Source organism: Seriola aureovittata, chromosome 4, assembly GCF_021018895.1.
Source record: "Seriola aureovittata isolate HTS-2021-v1 ecotype China chromosome 4, ASM2101889v1, whole genome shotgun sequence".
Taxonomy (NCBI): domain Eukaryota; kingdom Metazoa; phylum Chordata; class Actinopteri; order Carangiformes; family Carangidae; genus Seriola; species Seriola aureovittata.
In genome coordinates this window covers 8366502-8388189 of record NC_079367.1, presented here as the reverse complement: position 1 = coordinate 8388189, position 21688 = coordinate 8366502, and the positions used below count along the sequence as shown (strand labels likewise).

At 40.4% G+C, this 21688-nt stretch overlaps 2 protein-coding genes across 6 annotated transcripts; both read left to right on the top strand.

Moving 5' to 3' along the window:
* Nucleotides 1-405: 405 nt before the first annotated feature.
* Nucleotides 406-9633, top strand: LOC130167884 (von Willebrand factor A domain-containing protein 5A-like). 2 transcript variants are annotated; one of them, XM_056374402.1, is made up of 21 exons: nt 406-713; nt 1231-1275; nt 1556-1758; nt 1853-2075; nt 2619-2794; nt 2899-3013; nt 3090-3265; nt 3356-3444; nt 3555-3699; nt 3935-4014; nt 4094-4208; nt 4295-4453; nt 4603-4706; nt 5097-5317; nt 5792-5842; nt 6052-6099; nt 6519-6575; nt 6825-6893; nt 7463-7632; nt 7747-7870; nt 9303-9633. In XM_056374402.1, the coding sequence occupies exons 2-21, from the start codon at nt 1236-1238 to the stop codon at nt 9380-9382; spliced, it is 2445 nt and encodes an 814-aa protein (XP_056230377.1). In that variant the 5' UTR covers nt 406-713; nt 1231-1235; the 3' UTR covers nt 9383-9633. The 2 variants fall into 2 exon arrangements, with proteins under 2 accessions (XP_056230377.1, XP_056230378.1); XM_056374403.1 differs by lacking the exon at nt 6052-6099.
* A 1154-nt stretch (nt 9634-10787) lies between these two features.
* LOC130167885 (von Willebrand factor A domain-containing protein 5A-like) lies at nt 10788-21105 on the top strand. Of its 4 annotated transcripts, none has more exons than XM_056374407.1 (20): nt 10788-11054; nt 11727-11771; nt 11879-12081; nt 12176-12398; nt 13662-13837; nt 13942-14056; nt 14200-14375; nt 14466-14554; nt 14801-14945; nt 16360-16439; nt 16519-16633; nt 16792-16950; nt 17104-17207; nt 17692-17912; nt 18582-18620; nt 18965-19027; nt 19438-19476; nt 19790-19956; nt 20215-20338; nt 20454-21105. In XM_056374407.1, the coding sequence occupies exons 2-20, from the start codon at nt 11732-11734 to the stop codon at nt 20531-20533; spliced, it is 2358 nt and encodes a 785-aa protein (XP_056230382.1). In that variant the 5' UTR covers nt 10788-11054; nt 11727-11731; the 3' UTR covers nt 20534-21105. The 4 variants fall into 4 exon arrangements, with proteins under 4 accessions (XP_056230382.1, XP_056230381.1, XP_056230380.1 ...); XM_056374406.1 differs by having other exon boundaries at nt 19769-19956; XM_056374405.1 differs by having other exon boundaries at nt 19414-19476.
* The last annotated feature ends 583 nt before the right edge of the window (nt 21106-21688 follow it).

Sequence of the window (21688 nt, the reverse complement as noted above, 5' to 3'; positions counted from 1 at the left end):
AGAGGAATACCAATATTGTAAAATCACCATAAGAAGAGTAATGGGCCATGGTAACCACACACCTGCATGGTATACTGAGGAGTGAAGAACCACTATGACAGTTTATTCATAAAGTGTGCTCATTACTATTCTCTCCCAGTAGGCCATGGCTTTTTTGCATTTGATATAAATGTTTGAAACATGATAGGCCTACCACAGCTGGCAGTGATTAAATGATGTGTTTTTTTTGTGTATTCAAACATGACAATTTTGTGTTCATTTCATGAAACCAGAGGAAAGAAGGGTTTTGGCAAAGTAAAAAGTTTTTTAATTATCAGGTTTTTTTATTTTAGAAGTTTTGTCTTAGAACAAATTCCAGTTTGACTTTAAAACAGTATAGATATATGCTATGTTGTTGCTGCATGACACACAGTAGCCTATAATTGTAGTATGTAGAAAATGAGGTATGTACGCAGTCTTCTACACAGCCAACTACACAAAAGAGAGAAAGAAGGAAGAACGAAGACAGTAAACACAGCTTGCAACTTTAAGCTCCACCCATTCGGGGATCTTTAGTAGAAAATCGAGCGTACCCGGGGGTGTGACTGACAGTTTTCTTTCAGTCACAATCGAGATAAGGTATTTTCTGCTTTACACATCTACAAATTGTCACGACACATACAAGAGAGAGCTGCAGTGAAACTGTCCCAGACTCTAAACGCTGATCGTCAGAGGTAAGCATTCTTCTTCTGTGTGTTTATTCTCGTGATCCGAGATGACGCACTGGTTACCAGAAGTTCACCGCTGACATGAGATACACTGAGAAACGTTAATAACTGCTGGATAGTGTTTCTGTTACACTTGGTTATCGATCTTATTGGTTTGTTATTGTAATGTCGTAAAAATAATGCGAGGATCCTTCCACAGACAGATGTTTCTGTAGCTTGTCAGAGTGAGGGAATGACTGGAATTTTTTGATGTCATCTGTAGCCTTCGAACAAACAGCTGTCTAAATAAAAACAAAAACACATTAACAAAGTGGAGAAAATGTATCCAGACTGAACCAGGAAGGGCGAAAACGTACGGCAGTAGAGAGGAGAGTGTGTTACTGAAATGATTGATTGATTGGGGATAACAGGACACGCGGAGAGAGATAAGAAAGATTAACCGGTTGACCTATAATGCACTGTATCATTTCCATTCATCCCTACAACACAAAGTTCTCACGTGTCTTTGTTAATTGTTGCACAGGTACGATGAACTGCTGTGGTCTACTAACTGCCCAGAAGGAACCAGGTACAGAGCTGTTAGAAAACAGAAAAATCTCAGATTTCCACTATAAAATGTTAAAAAGGCTTGTATTGGCTGTAATGGCATTGGGGCACGTAAACACTCCTGTGACAGTCAAACAGAGGCGTGTTTAACTGTCAGCTTGGTGAACAGCGTTAATGTGGTTGAAAATGAATGAAATTTTAAGCACTATCAACAACTATCTTAAAATGTCTTCACAGAACACACAACATTTCTCACTCTGTCTTTATGTTCATCATTGTATTTCCTTCCATTTCTCGGTCAGTTCCTCTGAAGAGCATCGAGGTGGAGCTGGAGGTCAGGGACCATGTGGCTACAGTGGTCTCCACCCTGACCTACGAGAACAAGGAGGACAAACCAGTAGAGGCTGTTTTTGTCTTCCCTCTGCCTGGAGATGCTGCTGTCTGTCATTTCAGTGCTAAGATCGGACAGACACAGATTGTAGCTGAGGTGAAGGAGAAACAGCAGGTGAGCTGGACAGTAAATGCTTACTCACTGTAATGGATCTTAAAGAACAAATAAACATGGTGAATGTTGCTGACATGTGTCATCTGTGCTCCAGGCTCGTGAGGAGTATGATGATGCGCTGAGCTCTGGTCAGCAGGCCTTCCTGTTGGAGGAGAGTGAGCAGAGTCCAGATATATTCACCCTGAGTGTGGGCAGTCTGCCTCCAAGAGAGAGCGCCTCCATCCGGCTGGAGTACGTCACTGAGCTGGCTGTGCAGGCTGATGACGGGCTGAGGTTTTGTCTGCCTGCTGTGCTCAACCCTCGCTACCAACCTCAGGGTAGAAAATGCAGCCAACACTTTAATTTAGTGAACACCAAAATGGCTTTTTGTGTTTCTGTGGAAGCATCAATTACCAAATGCACCATTCACACACAGGTGGAAGTTAAAAACCATTGTGAAATACACCAACAGAACATCTGGTAAATCTGCTGTAAAGGATCGGGTATTTTTGAGGGTGAAATCAATATTGATGTCAGAGAACTTAACACATTGTAGGAAAACCAGCCAGTACTTTCACCACATGGACTGCCATCCATGCATTGGTACATATATCGTCGAGAAGATGAATCCTATTGTCTTATCCTCTGAATTTTCCTTGAGCACAACCAGCAAGTCAAAGTAAAGATTTCTGCTGCTAAACATGGGTCTGTTAGCATGCTACCATTAGCATTTAGCTAAAGAATATACTTGAGTACAGCCTTAGACAGCTGCTAGCAAAACTGTAGACTTGTCTTGTTTTAGTTTGACTGGTAGCTATGATTTACGTTAGATGCTTAAATGTAAGATGTCTGTAAGTTTAGGATTGCTAACTTTTTCACAGGAAGTGGAGGTAGTGAAGGTGCCAGTGTCCAGGTGACTTCTGTTCCAGCCTCTCTGGTTCCCTACAGTCTGTCTTTTTCCGCCCGAGTGTCCTCTCCTCGTCCAGTCTCTAAAGTAGAGTCCAACTGTTCCCTGGACCCTCTCCAGCACCTCAACACAGAGCAGACCCAGGCCACGGTAGGTAGACTGTTAATGTGTCTGCTGTGTGCGATTGTTCCTCAGTGCTAAGAACAAAACATATTACTTTAATGAAGTTCATGAGTGTGTTTTTTGAACTGCAGGTGAAGTTGGCTGCAGGACACAAGTTTGACAGAGATGTTGAACTGTTGATTTATTACAAAGATGCCCACCAGCCCACTGCTGTGGTGGAGGCAGGACAGACCACAGCCAAGACTGGTGAGTGCAAATTAGAGAAGTTGTTACTCTGTTAGAATAGAAAGTTACATGTTAGAATAAATAATATGTGTTTCAGGCACTCTGATGGGTGATCCAGTCGTGATGCTGAGTCTGTACCCTGAGTTCCCCCAGTCTGTGATGTCTTCAGTCGCCTCATGTGGAGAGTTTGTGCTCTTGATGGATCGATCTGGGAGTATGGGTTCACGTATGAACAACGGCAGGGGTCAACAGACTCGCATTAGCAGTGCCAGGGTATTCAGCAAGTGCTAACTCAATCATAAAATCATCCATAGTGTCCCTTTCACAGAGTAACCTCCACTATCTTTCCTCTGCTTACGTCAGGATACTCTACTGCTCCTGTTGAAGAGCTTACCAATGGGCTGCTATTTCAACATCTACAGTTTTGGGTCCAGTTTTGAACACATCTTCCCGTAAGTGACTCCCTCATGTCACTCAGTTTAATACCTTCCTGTCTTTATTTTTAGTGCTTGTATATGTGTGATTGCCTTGGTGCGTATGTTCAAATATTTTGTGATGGCAGTAAGAGTGTGGAGTACAGCCAGAGCTCTATGGAAGAGGCTCTGAAGAAGGTTGAGCTGATGGAGGCTAATTTGGGAGGAACAGAGATCCTGAAGCCCCTCAAACATATTTACAGCCAGCCCTGCATTCCCAGTCAGCCAAGACAAGTAAAACACACACTGCACACACACGGTTAACATTTTAAACAGGTTGTCTTTAACATACATTACCAGTCAAAAGTTTGGACACATGTTCCCATTCACTTACCATGTGTCCAAACTTTTTGTCATTCCTTACACTTCACCATAGAAAGCAGTTGTGTTCTTGCAGCAGCATCCTAACACATGCTGCATGTGTCTGGGTGTGATGTTATGTAACTCCTGTGTAAACTCTCCTCCCTAGCTCTTTGTCTTTACTGACGGCGAGGTGTTCAACACCAAAGAAGTGATAAATCTGGTGAAGACAAATTCAGGTTCCCACAGGTGAAACAATAACACCCACTCACAGTATGTCTCATGTTGTAGTGCTGTGTGTGTTAAAAACAAAACTACTGTATTGCAGGTGTTTCTCCTTTGGGATTGGGGAAGGGGCCAGCTCTGCTCTTATCAATGGGTTGGCCAAGGAAGGAGGAGGTCATGCTCAATTCATCACAGAGACTGACAGGATGCAACCTAAAGTAAGAAAGATATAAACATAGCAAAGCTGTCAAGTTAAAATATGCAACAGCAGATTTGTATTTGTATTTGTCTTTTCTCCCACCAGGTGATGCAGTCGCTGCGATTTGCTCTGCAGCCAGCAGTGGTGGACATCACAGTCACATGGGATTTACCAAAAGGAGTGTCTGTCACTGCTCTCTCTCCACCAATCACAGCAGTTTTCCAGGGTCAAAGGTCACTGGTTTATGCCCAGCTCACTGGAAAGGTATGAGCAGCACCATCTCATTCGATTTGAGGCCTTGAAAAAGAGATCCTGAACTCAATGAGATTAGCTGTTTAAATGAAGGATTTAATGATAAAAATAATGTGATTACAGTAATTAATATGGTTTGTAACACTGTAATGCTTTCTCAGAGTTCAGAGGCAGCACAGGGCTGTGTGACGGTGAAGTACAGCCTGGCAGGTCATCCCTCTGAGAACCAGCTCCCATTCAATCTCAAACCTGCAGAGGACACTGGGTAAAACAGTGCTGTTATGTGTTGGGTTGTACCACGTTACAAATTTTGAGTTTAATTATTTAAATTGTGGGTGACACACAACAAAACTATGTTATGGTATTTATCTACAATTTTAGCATGTTTCAGTTCAGTCATTGATACATCTTAGTGATAAGAATACAGAGCTAGAGCTGGTGTCCACCTCTGGCTTTTTGTGTCGCTCATTAGTTTGCACTTTTATCTCACAATAAAAGTCAAAATGTAGCATAAATGACGTATCTCTAATATCTGTATACTGAGATGTTATCTGATGTTTAAGACCTACCATATAATTAGTTGGACTGCATATCTCTGTATTGTATTCATACAAATGAAGCTCCACCTGTGTTCACTCCTCTGTCCTATCTGCAGATTAACAGTCCACAGGTTGGGTGCTCGGACTCTGATTCGCTCCCTGGAGATGGAAGAGAGAGAACACAGTGGACAGCAAGATGGAGGAGTGAAGAAGAAGGTGGTTGAGCTCAGTGTCCAATCAGGAGTGAGCAGTCCCTTCACTGCCTTCATTGCTGTGAACAAAAGCAATGGCAAGCCGATTCAAGGACCTGTGGTCCGCAGAGATATTCCACTATCCGGTAAGTGCTTTTTCAATTCCAAATGAGAAACTAAGACTCTATCACCCACTGCTTTAGAGGTATTATCGGTGACCATGACTGCTACACTGATGAGCCAAAACATTTTGACCACCCGTCCATAATATGCTCTTACTCCTTCATGTGCTGCAACAGCAGCTCCACCCGTAATAACAATAATAATAATAATAAACTTTTTTTTAAACAAAGTAACAAAGAGCTTTACAAGGAAAAACAATAAATGAATAAAATCAAATAGATAGGAATAATTAGTATAGATAACCTATGTCAAACATTTCACAAAAAGGAAAGTTTTCTAAAGGGATGTAAAAGAAGCTAAGGACTTAGCATGTCTCAGTTATACAGGCTAGGAGTACCATAGGGTGGGAGCTGTAATAGCGAAAAAGCATTCTGCTCAATTGTTCTGGGTTGACCATAATACGTTTTTTTTAATTCTCAAACTTTTACCTGTCTTAGGAATGATGATGGGAGCTCCGCTGGTCTGTAATTCTGTAGGCAGAATGAACTGTAAGTACAAAGCTGAATGGGAATAGAAGACACATCTGTGTGTTTTTGTAAATACAGTAAATTGATGTAAACGCTGAACAAACAAACAAATTTCTGTGGAAGATTGTATCTCTCTTTTTGTTTTTTGCAGCTTTAATATGAAATACTGTTATAGGAGTTATTCTGGCTCTGATATCCCACACTTTTTTTTGTTTTTCTATTTCTTGAAGTTTGTGTCGGTGCTATGGTGCAACCTATGTCATTTTGCAGAAGCAAACGTAAGTAAAAAGCTGAATGGGAGTGAAGCTCACATCTGTGTGTTTTTATAGTAAACTGACGTAAACACTGAACAAAACAGCACATTTCTGTGGCAGAATTGCTCTTTCTTTGTTCTTTAATGTGAAATACTGGATATACAGTGGTTGTTTTTACCCTGGTATTTTTTGTTAGTCACTGACAACATATGCAGTTGCTCAAAGACACAAGTGAGGAAGGTTGAGCTTCTATGCATTTTTTGTGACTTTTTGAATATTATGTAACCACTTATACAGTTTAATTACTTGCAACAACTTGCAAGTAATTGCAAGTTGCATGCTCAGAAGTCAGTAGTTTAGTTGATATTTTTTGTTTTAAAATTCTCATGTAATTTCCTGACCTCAAATTTTGTGTTTTTCTTTGTTTTTTTAATCTCTTGAAGGGTCGGTTGCCCCTGATACTGTGTCCTTCCAGGCATGTTCCATGACCCATCGAGGAAGTAAGTAAAAAGCTAAATGGGAGTGGAACACACATCTGTGTATTTCTACACTGAACAAAGGAACAAATTTCTGTTGCAGAATATATCTTTTTTGCTGCTTAAATTTTTTGTGACTTTTTAAAATACTCATTAACAACTTTTACATCTTAAGAACGTCTTATAACGACATGTCAGTCATTGTAATAAGCTCAGATGTCAGTTGTGTTTTTTTTTCTCTTAACCACAATACCTTTTTTCTTAATCTTAAAGGGATGCTCATCTTAGGAGGAAGGCCACTGAGTGCTCCGCTGGTCTGTGATTCTCTGCCCAGTATAAAAAGTAAGTACAAAGCTGAATGGGAGTGGAACACAAATCTGTGTATTTTTGTAAATATACACACAGTGCATGAAGAAAGTGAATGTGGCAAAAAACTAAAGGTGCTAAATGTTAGCATTTTCATTGTCATTGTGACCTTTTTGGCATATTCTCACATTAGCATTTAGCTCAAAGCACCACTGTGTCTATGTACAGCCTCACACAGTTGCTAGCGTGGATTCTTTATCTATTTTTTTTTTCAGCCATAATATCAGCACAGTCATCGAAGTCAAGACAGAAATAATTCAGCGACTGTATCATTTATTTCATTTTTTTAGATTGACAAACAGTCATGTTCTTATTGGCAGCATATATCCATCTTATGCTAGACAATTATCCAAAATTAAATGGTATACCTTACCTACATACCAATATAATGTGACATTATCTTTGTGTGCAACAAAGATTATTTCATCTTTGCAATTGCTTTGATATTATCAAATCCGATATTAGTATCAAATTGGCCCAAAACAAACCTGATACCAGTAGAATGATCTACAGGGATGATTTTATTTTTGCACATTTTTCTTCAGCCTTGGATGATGAAGATATTGAAAGACCCATCCCCAAACAGCCTTGCAGAGACCCTTTGCTGCAAGTGGTTTCCCTCCAGAATGCGTCCGGCTCCTGGCTGTTAAATCCAGCTCTGGCTGATGTACTGGGAAAGACCAGCGAGGAGGTGGACAAGTCAAAGCCTGCATTGGTGGGTTACTGTCTATCAGGCCAAATTTTCCCCTGAGATACTTTATGTACCTTGTTTTCTTTGATTATCTGTCATCTGTTGTCTCATGTGACTTTCTTTGATTTGTGGAATTAGGTGAACCAGGAAGTGTGGGCCACCATTCTGGCTCTGATCTGGCTTCATGCTTTCAAGATGGATGCTAAGGAGGAGTGGGAGCTTCTGGCTATGAAGGCCGTGTCATGGCTCCGTGCTCAGAATGGTAAAAACCATGATAGTAATGCTGATCTGTTGTTTTTAACAGTATATGCTGGTTTAACCCTCATATTATGTTAAGGGTCAATTTGACCCGTTTCAGTTTTTGTGTTGACAAAAGTACTGGTTAGCCTTTTTTTTCCTTCATGAAATTTGGTGACTTTTCCTCATCTAGGGTCATGAACTGGTTTGTAAAATCTGGACACTTTGATGTGTAGTGGAGTGTCTGTGCAGAGTTTGTATACAAAGATGATGTTGCGGGTCATTTTGACCCAGAAGGGCTGCAAGGTCATAACATCACTTGTGAAAACTTCTTTACATCCTACCGCCTTGGAGATGAACTTCAGAAGAGAAAGCTGACCATGTTGGGAACAGTCAGGAGAAATAAGCCAGAACTTCCCAGTGAAATTCTGAAGATACAGGGCAGACCTCTGCATTCCTCAATATTTGCTTTCACTGAGAAAGCAGCAGTTGTTTCATACTGCCCAAAGAGAAACAAGAATGTTCTTGTAATGAGTACAATGCACACAGATGCATCTCTGAGCAAAAGAGAAGACATTAAGCTACAAATGATCCTGGATTATAACTCCACCAAAGGAGGAGTTGACAATCTGGACAAAGTCACAGCAACATACAGCTGCCAGCGCAAGACTGCCCATTGACCTTTGGTGATTTTCTACAACATTGTGGACGTGTCTGCTTACAATGCCTATGTCCTGTGGACTGAAATCAACCAGCAATGGAATGCCGACAAATTGTAGCAACGTCGGCTTTTCCTGGAAGAACTCGGCAAAGCACTTGTCACTCCCAAGATCCAGACGCGAGCCAGGCCAGCTCGATCCCCAGCAGCAACAGCTGTCATTGAAAAGGTCAAGCTCAGGTCACCCAACCAACATCCAGTGGACACAGGTGAAAAGAAATGGAAAAGATGCCAGGTCTGTCCCTCCCGAGAGGACAGTAAAACAAGTACCTGTTGTGTGAAATGCAAGAATTACATCTGCAGAAAGCACACAGTAACATTCTGCCCATCAAGTGGAGAACATTGAAAATGTTCCTAGACCTGGACAAATGAGAATATACACAGGCTTATTGAAAATGTTGAACGTTAAAAATCTGAGAAAATGGCGCATCTTAAAGTTAAAGTTAAAAAGAAATGTGTTTGTGAAGAGGGAAAAACTTAAACAAAATAGTTCTTAAATATAGTGTTGGAATTAAAAATGTATTGTATGTCACTTTTCTAAATGTTTATATAATCTAAAATAAATTGGTTATTAGTTTAACCTGTTTTCTTGGCTGTTTTGCGTGCATTTACACAGTACGGGTCAAAATGACCCGCAACATAATCAATGTAATTTTTTTTCAACATAATACGAGGGTTAAATCAACAGTTTTGTCACATCCAGTCTTATGATGACTTGTTTTTCTCTCTTTTTTTTCAGCACCATCTGTGGCAGAGTGTGTGAAAGCTGGAAATGCACTGTTGGGTTGCAAGGTGCAGGAAGACGTCCTGGGGCTCTGAGGTTTTCATTAAACCGGCTGCTCTTAAGGATTGGTACAGAGAAGCAGATTTACTCCATTTTACAGCCTTTACACTGTCACAATTCAGTCTTATTCTGTTATGTTTTCTACTTTCATTTGGTGTTTCTCTTTCTATTTCTCATTATTGGCCTTTTATATTGGTCTCTATTTTGGTTCACCTATTGTGGATCATTGTAAAAACTTGTCAGAACAGCGCTAAATCCTTACCATATATAAATCAAGTGAATGATGCTTTTGATGTCAATTTGTGTCTAAAAAAAAACCTGAAAGTTAAACTTCGAGCTTTGACCAAAATGAGTATTAATCTCTGAATTAGAGACTACACACCTGCTCTGTTCATTGTGTAGTAAAAACTGTGTGACACGAGGTAAACATGCAAACCTTGGGCTGTCAGCATAAATTTCAGGCCCCATTGTACCAAGGTTAAGAACTTTAACCGGGATGTTTTTTTTAAAACTAACTAACCAGACACTGCTGCTTGTTTGTAATGTTTAGAGGTGGTTAAGTCTAAATCACAGCTGAGTCCAGAAGTGTTTTTGCCTTGAGATGAACCTAACACTTCAGTTAAGATCTTGCCCTCAGACTGCACACAGTTTTAAACATAGTCCTCAACACATCCTGAGTTATATTCACAAGGATAATGAAAATAAATACTCACTAACGCAATTCAAGTCAGACATGAGTAATATAGTATCCAAAATTTAGAAAACCTCAGGAAAGCATCACCAAAGCCATCTCACATGCACATTACCCATTAAAATATATCATATATTACACTTAGGATTCGAGGACCATCATGTTCATTCCTATCCTGTCCCTCTAGGTGGCGATGTGTGCATGTTTTGTAACTGCAGCCATAATCTCTATACATTTGATGAAAATATGAGACACATAATACCACAGCTGGCCGTGATTTGACTGTGTTTTTGTCTCAGCTAACTCTGCACTGGTCAAACATGACATGTTTGTGTTAATTTCGTTGAAACCAGAAGAGAGAAGGTTTAAATTGTTTTGAAATTATCACGTTATTGTATATTAGACGTTTCTGTCTTCGAAAGAACATATTTCAATGTGACTTTTAATCAGCATATAAATATATATAATGTGTTATTTTGTTACTGAATGACACAGAGTAGCCGATACTTAAGTGTGTTAAAAAATTGTGTATGTACGCTGTCATCTTATATCATGAAGCCAACTGTGCAAAAGAAAGAAAGGAGAGAGAAAGCACAGAGTAAACACTGGTGACAATAACACAACTGTCAGGCATTTTTGTGTGGGCTGTTTGATTTATTGTGAAAGGAAACCTTGTGTTGCCTGCTTCATTTTAGCAGAGGAAGTAGAGTTTCGTGATTTTTATTGCAGCGGATTCAACTTCAAACTTTAATCCAGGTGAGGTATTAGACACTGGAAAAATAAAAAAAAATAGGCGTCACATGAAATTTTTGGAACATGACTCAGATTGTCACTTTAAGCTCCACCCATCCGGCAATCTTCTGTGATGAAATCGAGCGTACCCGGGAGGCGTGACAACAGTTTTCTTTCAGTTTCACTCGGGATAAGGGCTCATCTGTTACACACAGGTTGTCTCGACACATACAAGAGAGAGCTACAGTGAAACTGTCCCAGTCTTTAAACGCTTGTCATCAGAGGTAAGCATTTTCCTTCTGTGTATTTATTGTCGTGACCCGAGATGACGCACTGGTTACCAGAAGTTCACCACTGACATGTTCCTTATTAATAACTGCTGGATAGTGTTTCTGTTACACTGGGATATGAGTCTTAGTGATTTGTTATTGTAATGTCGTAACAATTTGGCAAAGGAGAAAGTAAGTTGCCTTCGCAGACAGATGTTTCTGTTTACTGTTAATGAGACGTTGACTGGAAATGTAAAATGCATTTTAAAATTTCCTCTTTTCCTCTGTAGAAAAAAAGTGAATCTATTTATTGTTCACATGAATGTCATCATAAATATTTTAGCAGACAGCTGACTAAATAAAAATAAAAACAAAAACACAAAAAAATGCATTAAGACTGAACCAGGAAGGGTGCGGACGTACGGCAGTGGAGATCCTAAGTTTCTTGTCGATCGATACAAATTGAACATCACGTGCTGTATCGATTGATTGATGGATTAATTACAGGATTCAGTCCTCAAAGCATGCTTATAATCACGATGGTTATTACATTTTTATGATGACATTCATGTGAAAAACAATAAATAGATTCACTTTTTTCTAACTGTTGAGCACCTATAATGCACTGTATCATTACCACCACCTACAACAGAAAGTTCTCACGTGTCCTTGTTAATTGTTGCACAGGTACGATGAACTGCTGTGGTCTACTAACTGCCCAGAAGGAACCAGGTACAGAGCTGTTAGAAAACAAACAGAGAGACTATCTAAGTGGGATCAACAACTATCTTAAAATATCTTTATGTTCATCATTGTATTTCTTTATGTTTCTCGGTCAGTTCCTCTGAAGAGCATCGAGGTGGAGCTGGAGGTCAGGGACCATGTGGCTACAGTGGTCTCCACTCTGACCTACGAGAACAAGGAGGACAAACCAGTAGAGGCTGTTTTTGTCTTCCCTCTGCCTGGAGATGCTGCTGTCTGTCATTTCAGTGCTAAGATTGGACAGACACAGATTGTAGCTGAGGTGAAGGAGAAACAGCAGGTGAGCTGGACAGTAAATGCTTACTCACTGTAATGGATCTTAAAGAAAAAATAAACATGGTGAATGTTGCTGACATGTGTCATCTGTGCTCCAGGCTCGTGAGGAGTATGATGATGCGCTGAGCTCTGGTCAGCAGGCCTTCCTGTTGGAGGAGAGTGAGCAGAGTCCAGATATATTCACCCTGAGTGTGGGCAGTCTGCCTCCAGGAGAGAGCGCCTCCATCCGGCTGGAGTACGTCACTGAGCTGGCTGTGCAGGCTGATGACGGGCTGAGGTTTTGTCTGCCTGCTGTGCTCAACCCTCGCTACCAACCTCAGGGTAGAAAATGCAGCCAACACTTTAATTTAGTGAACACCAAAATGGTATTTTGTGTTTCTGTGGAAGCATCAATTACCAAATGCACCATTCACACACAGGTGGAAGTTAAAAACCATTGTGAAATACACCAACAGAATACTTGACTTCTCCTTTTCTGCCGGTTGTGCTGTGCTATAAACAATCTCTGATTTTTGAGGTTGAAATCAGTACTGATGCCAGAGCCTTCACATTTGCTGATATGTTTTCCACAAACACCTACAAGTGCCCTGTGGATTTTGCATCCATTGTATTTAGATTGTGTAGAAATAGAGCATGAGACATCATTGTTTAGCAAAGACCAAACTGAAGTGTTGGAGATATTCACTGAACCTCAACTGTAAGCTAACAGTTCATATTGGTGTCTGCGCTTGGCGCTGCATCAATCCCATGTGAAGGTGCCAGTTTCACATGTCCTCCCAATTCAAAACAAAAACCAGGCAACTCCCAAAAGTTCTGGTGGCTAGCCAACCACCTAAAAAGAGATAACATTTACATGAGACAACATTTGAGGTACTGTGAGGAGTATACTTCCTCGTCTGAGAAAAAAGAGGCTTGTACCCTCTGTGTTATTTTCAACTCAGAGTTGTCCGTCAGCAGTCAATGTTGTACTCTCCTGCTTTGTATGAGTGAGATTATTAACCAAGATCAGGTGATTCCTTTCATCTGCAGTTCTTCAGAGAGCATGATTCATCTGGGAGTGAACCGTGGGTGGAGGCCGGGTTCCAGGAGTGCGCCTCAGTTCTTCTCCTGTGAGCATGGTTGCTCTGGTCATTTTCAATCGAACAGGGTTCTTGAATTGTTCTTAGTCTGGTGCCTTGACTACGACCAATTTGCGCAGGGAGACCCCACCAAAAGTTATATTGCCCGTGGCAACACAGTTCCCAAATTATTGAAAACAGAGCAGAGTCTTAAGGAAGTGCTCTTGATTTATCAGTTGATTTATGTTGAGCAGTCACCTGTTGTCATGGGTTCTGGGAAACTACTGACAAAAATAGGATTGTGTATGCAAGAGAGTTTCCTTTGTAGAGTGGCTGTGTTCACCCTTAGAGACAAGGTGAAAATAGCCAGTGAGGAGGGTGTCTGGTTGCTATGTTTGTCTTATAACCATTGCATTAATTTTAAGGATCTTCTCTGGTCATCCAGAACTTCTGCATGACGAACAGTTCTCAGTTGGTAATGTCTCTTCAATTATGGTATTCTTAACTCGTCTCATATTGTTCACAGGAAGTGGAGGTAGTGAAGGTGCCAGTGTCCAGGTGACTTCTGTTCCAGCCTCTCTGGTTCCCTACAGTCTGTCTTTTTCCGCCCGAGTGTCCTCTCCTCGTCCAGTCTCTAAAGTAGAGTCCAACTGTTCCCTGGACCCTCTCCAGCACCTCAACACAGAGCAGACCCAGGCCACGGTAGGTAGACTGTTAATGTGTCTGCTGTGTGTGATTGTTCCTCAGTGCTAAGAACAAAACATATTACTTTAATGAAGTTCATGAGTGTGTTTTTTGAACTGCAGGTGAAGTTGGCTGCAGGACACAAGTTTGACAGAGATGTTGAACTGTTGATTTATTACAAAGATGCCCACCAGCCCACTGCTGTGGTGGAGGCAGGACAGACCACAGCCAAGACTGGTGTGTAAATCAGTGAAGTTGTTACCTGACAAATAAATGTTCTCTGTCTTCAAACTGATGTAATGAGGGGGTAAGTAATTAGGAAAAATTATTAGTAGATGTGCAATAAAAAGCATTTTTGTGTCTTTCCTCTTGTGTTTCAGGCACTCTGATGGGTGATCCAGTTGTGATGCTGAGTCTGTACCCTGAGTTCCCCCAGTCTGTGATGTCTTCAGTGGCTTCATGTGGAGAATTTGTGTTCTTATTGGATCGATCTGGGAGTATGGATTGTCCTACCGATGACAGCATGCAGGAAGCAACTCGCATTTGCAGTGCCAGGGTATTCAGCAAGTGTTAACTTCATCATAAAATCATTCACATTTTCCCTCTCGCACACTTACTTTCACTATCTTTCCTTTACTTCCGTCAGGATACTCTGCTGCTCCTGTTGAAGAGCTTACCAATGGGCTGCTATTTCAACATCTACAGTTTTGGTGATACTTATGAACACATCTTCCCGTGAGTGACTAAGCGCACAAAAATGTGTTTCAGTTATTGATGTTACTGTTTGTTTGTTTATTCATGCATCAGTTTATGTTGATGTAAATATTGATATATGGCAATTCTACTAAACCCTGCAAAGTTAGTAGGAATACATTTTAGGAGTTACAGTATAGTTAAGACATGCACAAGTTTAGGGAAAACTTGGTAGTTCTACACTACTTTCCACCACCTGACCTCCTTCATTTGTGTTCCTGATGGCAGAAAGAGTGTGGAGTACTGTGAGAAGACCTTGGAAGAGGCTGTGAAGAAAGTTGAAGAGATGGCTGCTGATCTGGGAGGAACAGAGATCCTTGAGTCTCTCAAGCACATTTATAGCCAGCCCTGCATTCCCAATCAACCTAGACAAGTAATACACTCGCACATGTTTTTGCCTTATCCCATGCTTGAACATGCTGCTTGTGATGATCAATCTGTCACTTGCACTAAAGTTACTCAGTAAGACACCACCAATTCTGGTGACACAAGGTTTGGTGACTGACAGCCTCCCCTTCCACTTTATCTAAATCAGGGTTAGGATTGGTAATCAGTTGACAGCTCTACTCCTCCCAACAAATGGGGCCACAGATCTGATTAAATGTTTACAAAGTTGATTATTGACCTTCGGTAGAAAGCACCAGGTACATTTATGTACTACCTTATGCTCAAACACAGTGGACAATACAGGACCGTTCAGAAGGTCAATAAAAAGACACTGCTTGATCAGGCAGGCTGTTCCTCCCTGTCTGCGCCGGTGTTTGTTAAACCACTGAGTGCAAGTGAGAGAGAGAAGTGCAAGTATGGCAGTGTCATCAGAGCACTTAAAGTATGTGGTTATGGACTCATGCAGTCATTAGAGTACAGCGTGTAGAGGAAGGGGCTGATGGCACAGCCTTGTGAGGTTCCGGTGTTAATGGTGATTATTGGAGATGTTGCTGTGCCGACCCTTACAGTCTGTTTTCTGTCACTGAGGAAGGTGTGTATCCAGTGGATGAGAAGTGGGGTGACGTTGAGGTACTGGAGCCTCCTTATCAGTTGGTGATGCTGGATTGTGTTGAATGCTGGCATGACGCTGCTCAGCGCAAGCTTTCCAGGCACTTTATGATTACTGACCAACAGTGATTGCATTCTGTGAGGCAGGATTTCTTTGGAACCACCATGGTTTGTAGAAGAGGGAGGGCGAGCTCCATGGGAACAGCCTTTAGCACTGTTGCCGGGATGCCATCAGGTCCTGGGGCCTTGCCTGGTTTGTAGCACCTCAGCTGTGGCTGTACATCCTCCTGCGTGAAGAATGCAGGGTGTGGTGATTGTTGGACAGGAGCTCTCAGGAGCTTTTAACCCAGCTTGTCAGAGTTAAGTGTGTCAAAACAGGCATAGAAAGTGTTCAGGTGTTTCGCAAAAGAGACACAGTCATACCATTTATTAAAACCGCTCCCTGTTGTGTGCTGAGAGCTTTACTGTGTGGTTCCAGTGTTTCAATGGAGCACATGAGGTGCCTGACATCTGGCATAATCAGAGCAAGCAATGGACAAGAAACAGTTCAGGCTGAACATATCTTATCTCTTTTACTCACAGTTAAACAAGAACAATCTTGAAGAAACTGGTTTGTTTGAAGCTCATACTTATCCCACCTTTGTTGTTCTTCATACTTTACTATTAAATCCACTCATGTCACTGAAACAACAATCCAACATGCCACTCAGAAAATGATGTGAATGGCTTTCACATGCTGCATGTTTCTGGGTGTGATGTTATGTAACTCCTGTGTAAACTCTCCTCCCTAGCTCTTTGTCTTTACTGACGGCGAGGTGTTCAACACCAAAGAAGTGATAAATCTGGTGAAGAAGAATTCAGGTTCCCACAGGTGAAACAAAAACACAGGCTCACAGTATGTCTCATGTTGTAGTGCTTTGTGTGTTAAAAACAAAACTACTGTATTGCAGGTGTTTCTCCTTTGGGATTGGGGAAGGGGCCAGCTCTGCTCTTATCAATGGGTTGGCCAAGGAAGGAGGCGGTCACGCCCAGTTCATCACAGGAACTGACAGGATGCAACCTAAAGTAAGAAAAGTAACATGGATGAAAAAATTTTATTAAAAAATGCAACCTTTCATTTTTATTTAGACAGAAGGTCTGATTACAAATCTACTGTAAGTAAAAAAATTTTGTAAAAACTCATTACCTCCCCCAACCATTTGTATATATTTTCTTTTAACCAGGTGATGCAGTCACTGCGATTTGCTCTGCAGCCAGCTGTGGAGGATATCTCAGTCACGTGGGATTTACCAAAAGGAGTGTCTGTCACTGTTCTCTCTCCACCAATCACAGCTGTTTTCCAGGGTCAAAGGTCACTGCTTTATGCCCAGCTCACTGGGCAGGTAGGAGCAGCACCATCTCATAGTGAAATAACTATGTAATGTCTGAGGCTGGATTTCTCACTCAACAAAAGGAATGATACATATATACATATTACATGTCTTTAATGGTGTATGCCATCCCATTAACAAGCAGCGTTTCGAACATGTTCTCAGAGTTCAGAGGCATCAGAAGGCTCTGTGATGGTGAAGTACAGTCTGGCAGGTCATCCCTCTCAGAGCCAGCTCCACTTCAGTCTCAAACCTGCAGAGGACACTGGGTAAAACGTTTTTTGATCAGACAGCAGAATTACTTTAAATTATGTGCTGACTTTACAGTATTGAGTTTATGTAATTAACCATTCCACGCAGCATTTGTCCCTATGTGGGCTCTCATGTGAAATACACGGTACAGTAAAATAACATGAAAAATAAAAATTTACACGTTTTAAGTCTGATGTTCCAATTAGCAAATGTTAGCATGCTAATACACTTACTGAGATATTGAATGTAGGAAACAATGTACCCGCTTAGCATCATCATGTTAACATTGCCATTGTAGGTATGTTAGCATACTGACACTAGCATTTAGCTCAAAGTACTGGAAGTGTTGTAACATTAACAGTGTTTGATTTACTTCTAATTTCTATGTGTTGAAAAGTTTTCTTAAGTCCATATATGTTTAACAGGATTGTCTATTCATAGATTTCTATTCATAGAAATGGCAGGTAAGCTCCGCCTGTATTTACTTCTTGCTCCTTTCAGATTAACAGTCCACAGGTTGGGTGCTCGGACTCTGATTCGCTCCCTGGAGATGGAGGAGAAAGACGATGAGGCACCACAAGATGAAGGAGTGAAGGAGAGGGTGGTGGAGCTCAGTGTCCAATCAGGAGTGAGCAGTTCCTACACTGCCTTCATTGTTGTCAATAAAGGCAATGGCGAGCCGATTGAAGGACCTCTGGTGCGCAGAAATATTCCAACATCCAGTGAGTGTATTTTTCCAGGAACAAATGAAAAAAGGAAACCTGTCCAGTTCAATGGCGGTGCATGTTGTATGTTTAAGACCAGTAAAACTTATGTGTGATAGACTTGGCCAGTATGGCAAAGAAAGAACACTTTATATTATTATATTATATTTTTAAGCACATATCGTGTCATCTTCATTACGTTTCAATTATGATGATAAATTTAGCTCAGTTTGGGGGAAAGAATTATTATGAGAAACCATTTTAATTATTGGACCAGCAATATACTTTCGGAGACAGCACAATACAAACCGTCTCTAACCATAAGTCAAGAAAGTCTTTTAATGCACTAATTCATTTTAAGATAGAAATAACCTGAACTTAGAACCAACAAAAAATGAATCGGATATGAAAAGTGACTGAAAGTAAGTTACAGAAAACAAAGGCAACAACTCTATACATTTATTAAGGAATAGATGACTGTAATGCTGGAGTTTAGCAAGGAAAAATGCAACAGGTGAATAAACCAAAATAATGTGACCTTTACTGAAATGCAGCTGGTAAAACTGGTACATTTCACATTAGAGAGAAACTGGAGCACTTATATGAACTAATTGTGCCCTTGCACAATAATCATCAGTTATCAATATAATGACCCTCATTTAATATCCTACTCTCTTTTTATCACAGTGCTTGGTGGGATGATGTATTCTCTATGTGACATTATGGGTGAGTAAAATGTTAATTGGCTTTTTCAACACACACTGGTGCATTTCTATATCCACTGAAAGAAAGAAATGTTTTCTATACTCCACACAGGTTAGATATTCAACACAGATAGTAGTAGTAGGTCAGATGGGTGCCTAATACTAAATATGAACAAGTTAAGTCTCAGTCAGCCAAGTGTAGAGGTGAAGCAAACGCAGGTCAGACCCAGAGCAACTCAGGGAAACAAGTTCCAACATCTATTACAATACAATAAAACTGACTTATTAATTTCACCTAGAGCCATAGAATATTTTTAGTATGATCTTGCTGTTCTAACAATGCATTTCTTCTGAAAAAAAAAACAGTTTTTGACGACAGCTCAACATGTGAAGATTTCCAATACTGTGAACCGATGTGGCGTAACAAAGGTATTTGTTTTGTTTCAGTGGTGCACACACTATTGAAAGAAAAGAGTATTGGGTAACTCTTCAATTTGTATCGTTATCAGACATTTACTTCTTAGCTGAACAGTAGTTAATCTTAATTGAAGTGTATGGCATGAATTCTTTCTGGGTCAAAGGGCATCGTGTAACCTGCAAGTTTAACTGTAATCCAGAAATTGTTTCTTAACTTCCAAAGTACCTCAGATACCAAACAGCAATTAAACTGTGTTAAAACACTGTAAATGCAAGATCTGGTTTTAAATGTTATTGAGATAGATAAATAGATAGATAGATAGATAGATTTTAGTTAGAACCATAAAATATTTTGGTATGATTTTGCTGTTCTAACAATGCATTTCTTCTTCTGAAAGTTGATGATGATTCTTGCTTATCAGATGCATCTGAAGAATACACAAGGATTTCCAGTGACGAAGGTATCTGTTTTGTTTCAGTAGTGCACAAACATTTGAAAGAAAAGTGTAATTTGTAATTTTTCAATTTGTAGGGTTCAGCAACATTTAGCTTTATTTAGACATTTATTTCGGTTTTAAATTGTATGTGTATGGCATACATTCTAGAAAGATATAGATAGATCTCTAAATTCTGAATCAGCTTTTAAATCACTTTTGTCAATTTTGTCACAATTTACAAATATAATTTTAAGTGTATTGTTACAACTCACATATGTGTTGTCTCTGAATCATTGAATTTGCATTTTTGATGCAGATATGGATGGTTCTTCCCTAGCGTGTCTTGGAAACGTTGAAGCCCCCACGATCAAGAAGCCACCCAGAGACCCTTTGCTACAGTTGGTTTCCCTCCAGAAGGCATCTGGCTACTGGCTGCTCGATCCAGCCCTGGCTGCCGCACTGGGAAAGACCAGTGAGGAGGTGGACAAAACAAAACCTCCAGCTGTGAGTCCTTGTTAAAGATAATACATATCTACACTGCCAGATTGAGAAACTTTGGTATAATGCCCCCAGGTGCTACTTTTAACCACCTGTTTGTGAAAAGCATTGACAACACAGTATATGAGAATAGCTCACATGAAAGTGTTTGAGTATGTTGTCTTATTTTATATGATATTACTGTTGTTAGTAACACTTCAAAAGTATACAGTCACATTTCCTCATTGAAATTATGTGTCTTTGTTTGAATTTTGTGTGAATTAGGTGAACCAGGAAATGTGGGCCACCGTTCTGGCTCTGATTTGGCTTTATTCTTTCAAGATGGATGCTAAAGAAGAGTGGGAGCTTCTGGCTATGAAGGCTGTGTCATGGCTCCGTGCTCAGAATGGTAAAAGTCATAATAATAAGTGATAAACTATTGTGTGTAATGATTAAAATCATCTGTTTTCCCTCATTCAGTGACTTCTGCTAATACTTTTTTTTTTTTGCTTTGTTTTTTTTAGCACCATGTGTGGCAGAGTGTGTGGAAGCTGGAAAAGCACTGTTGGGTTGTGAGGTGCAGAAAGATTTCCTGGGGCTCTGAGGTCTTTATTAAACTGGCTTCTCCTTCAGGATCGCTGCACAGAAGCAGATTTATTCCAACCTACAACCTTAACATTGCACGTTACTGTTTGAACTATATGTAATGCTCTATGCTTCATCTGTTCAGGATCAACCATGTAACAAGACATAGATCCTCTGTTTTGTGCCTTAAATGTTGCCTTGTATCGGAAACTGTTTCACTCACAAACATTAAACTTGAATCTTTGGGCTTGAAACTTGATTCACGAATCATGCATACACACATAAGAGACCAACAGGTTTTTTTTTCCATGCAGTGTTCTATAACAGTTTGAGAAATCATGGTATACACTATACAGATACAATACCCCCCCCCCCCCATCATATAACTACACTGGTGGATGTGTGTGCTTGAGTATGTCATTCAGCTACACATTGTTGGCTTGTATTGTTTCCCATGTAAGTATTGTTTCAGTCATGTTTTGTAAATTCTGTATGATATACAGGTGTTGATATTATCGTTCAGGTTGTGATCATATGCTGTAGCCTTTCAGTATTAATCAATATAAATAAATTTTAAAATATAAAACCTTTGGGCACGAGGAGAGCAGACGTTTGTTTTCGCCATCAAACTTTGGAACTGGAATGATTGGAGCGTCAACGCCCACCTGCCCGGTGTCCTTGTTGAAAAAGGGAGCATACCCGGGAGAGGCGTGGCCGTGATGGCATTGTTTTGGGTTGCAACGAGTAGACTCGGTACCACACCGTGAGGGAATTAAACTACTTGACTGCAGCAGTTTGATTATGACAAACATCCAGCAGGACGAACGTGAAAGAAGTTGAACTTCCAGGTGTGGTTACGGGACAGGGTTTGTGTCGGGTTTGGACGCTGCTGGTCTGTGTGTTTCCATCAGCTTCTTATTCTCGAGTAGATAATTAATTGCCTCGAAAACTCTCGTCTGTTATCAAAGGTAGGCGTTTCCTCTGTTTTCTGTAGTTCAGTGACGCAGCTGTAAAGTTAATTCAGTCATTATAATTCAGTCATTTAGTTGAATTAATTTAGTGATTGACATCATAGAGCTATTTGACCCTCCAGAATAATGATCATATTCACAGTGAGGGGCTCATATCTCTGCTTTACTGTGTTTTCAGTAACATTATGTCGAACTGTAAAATA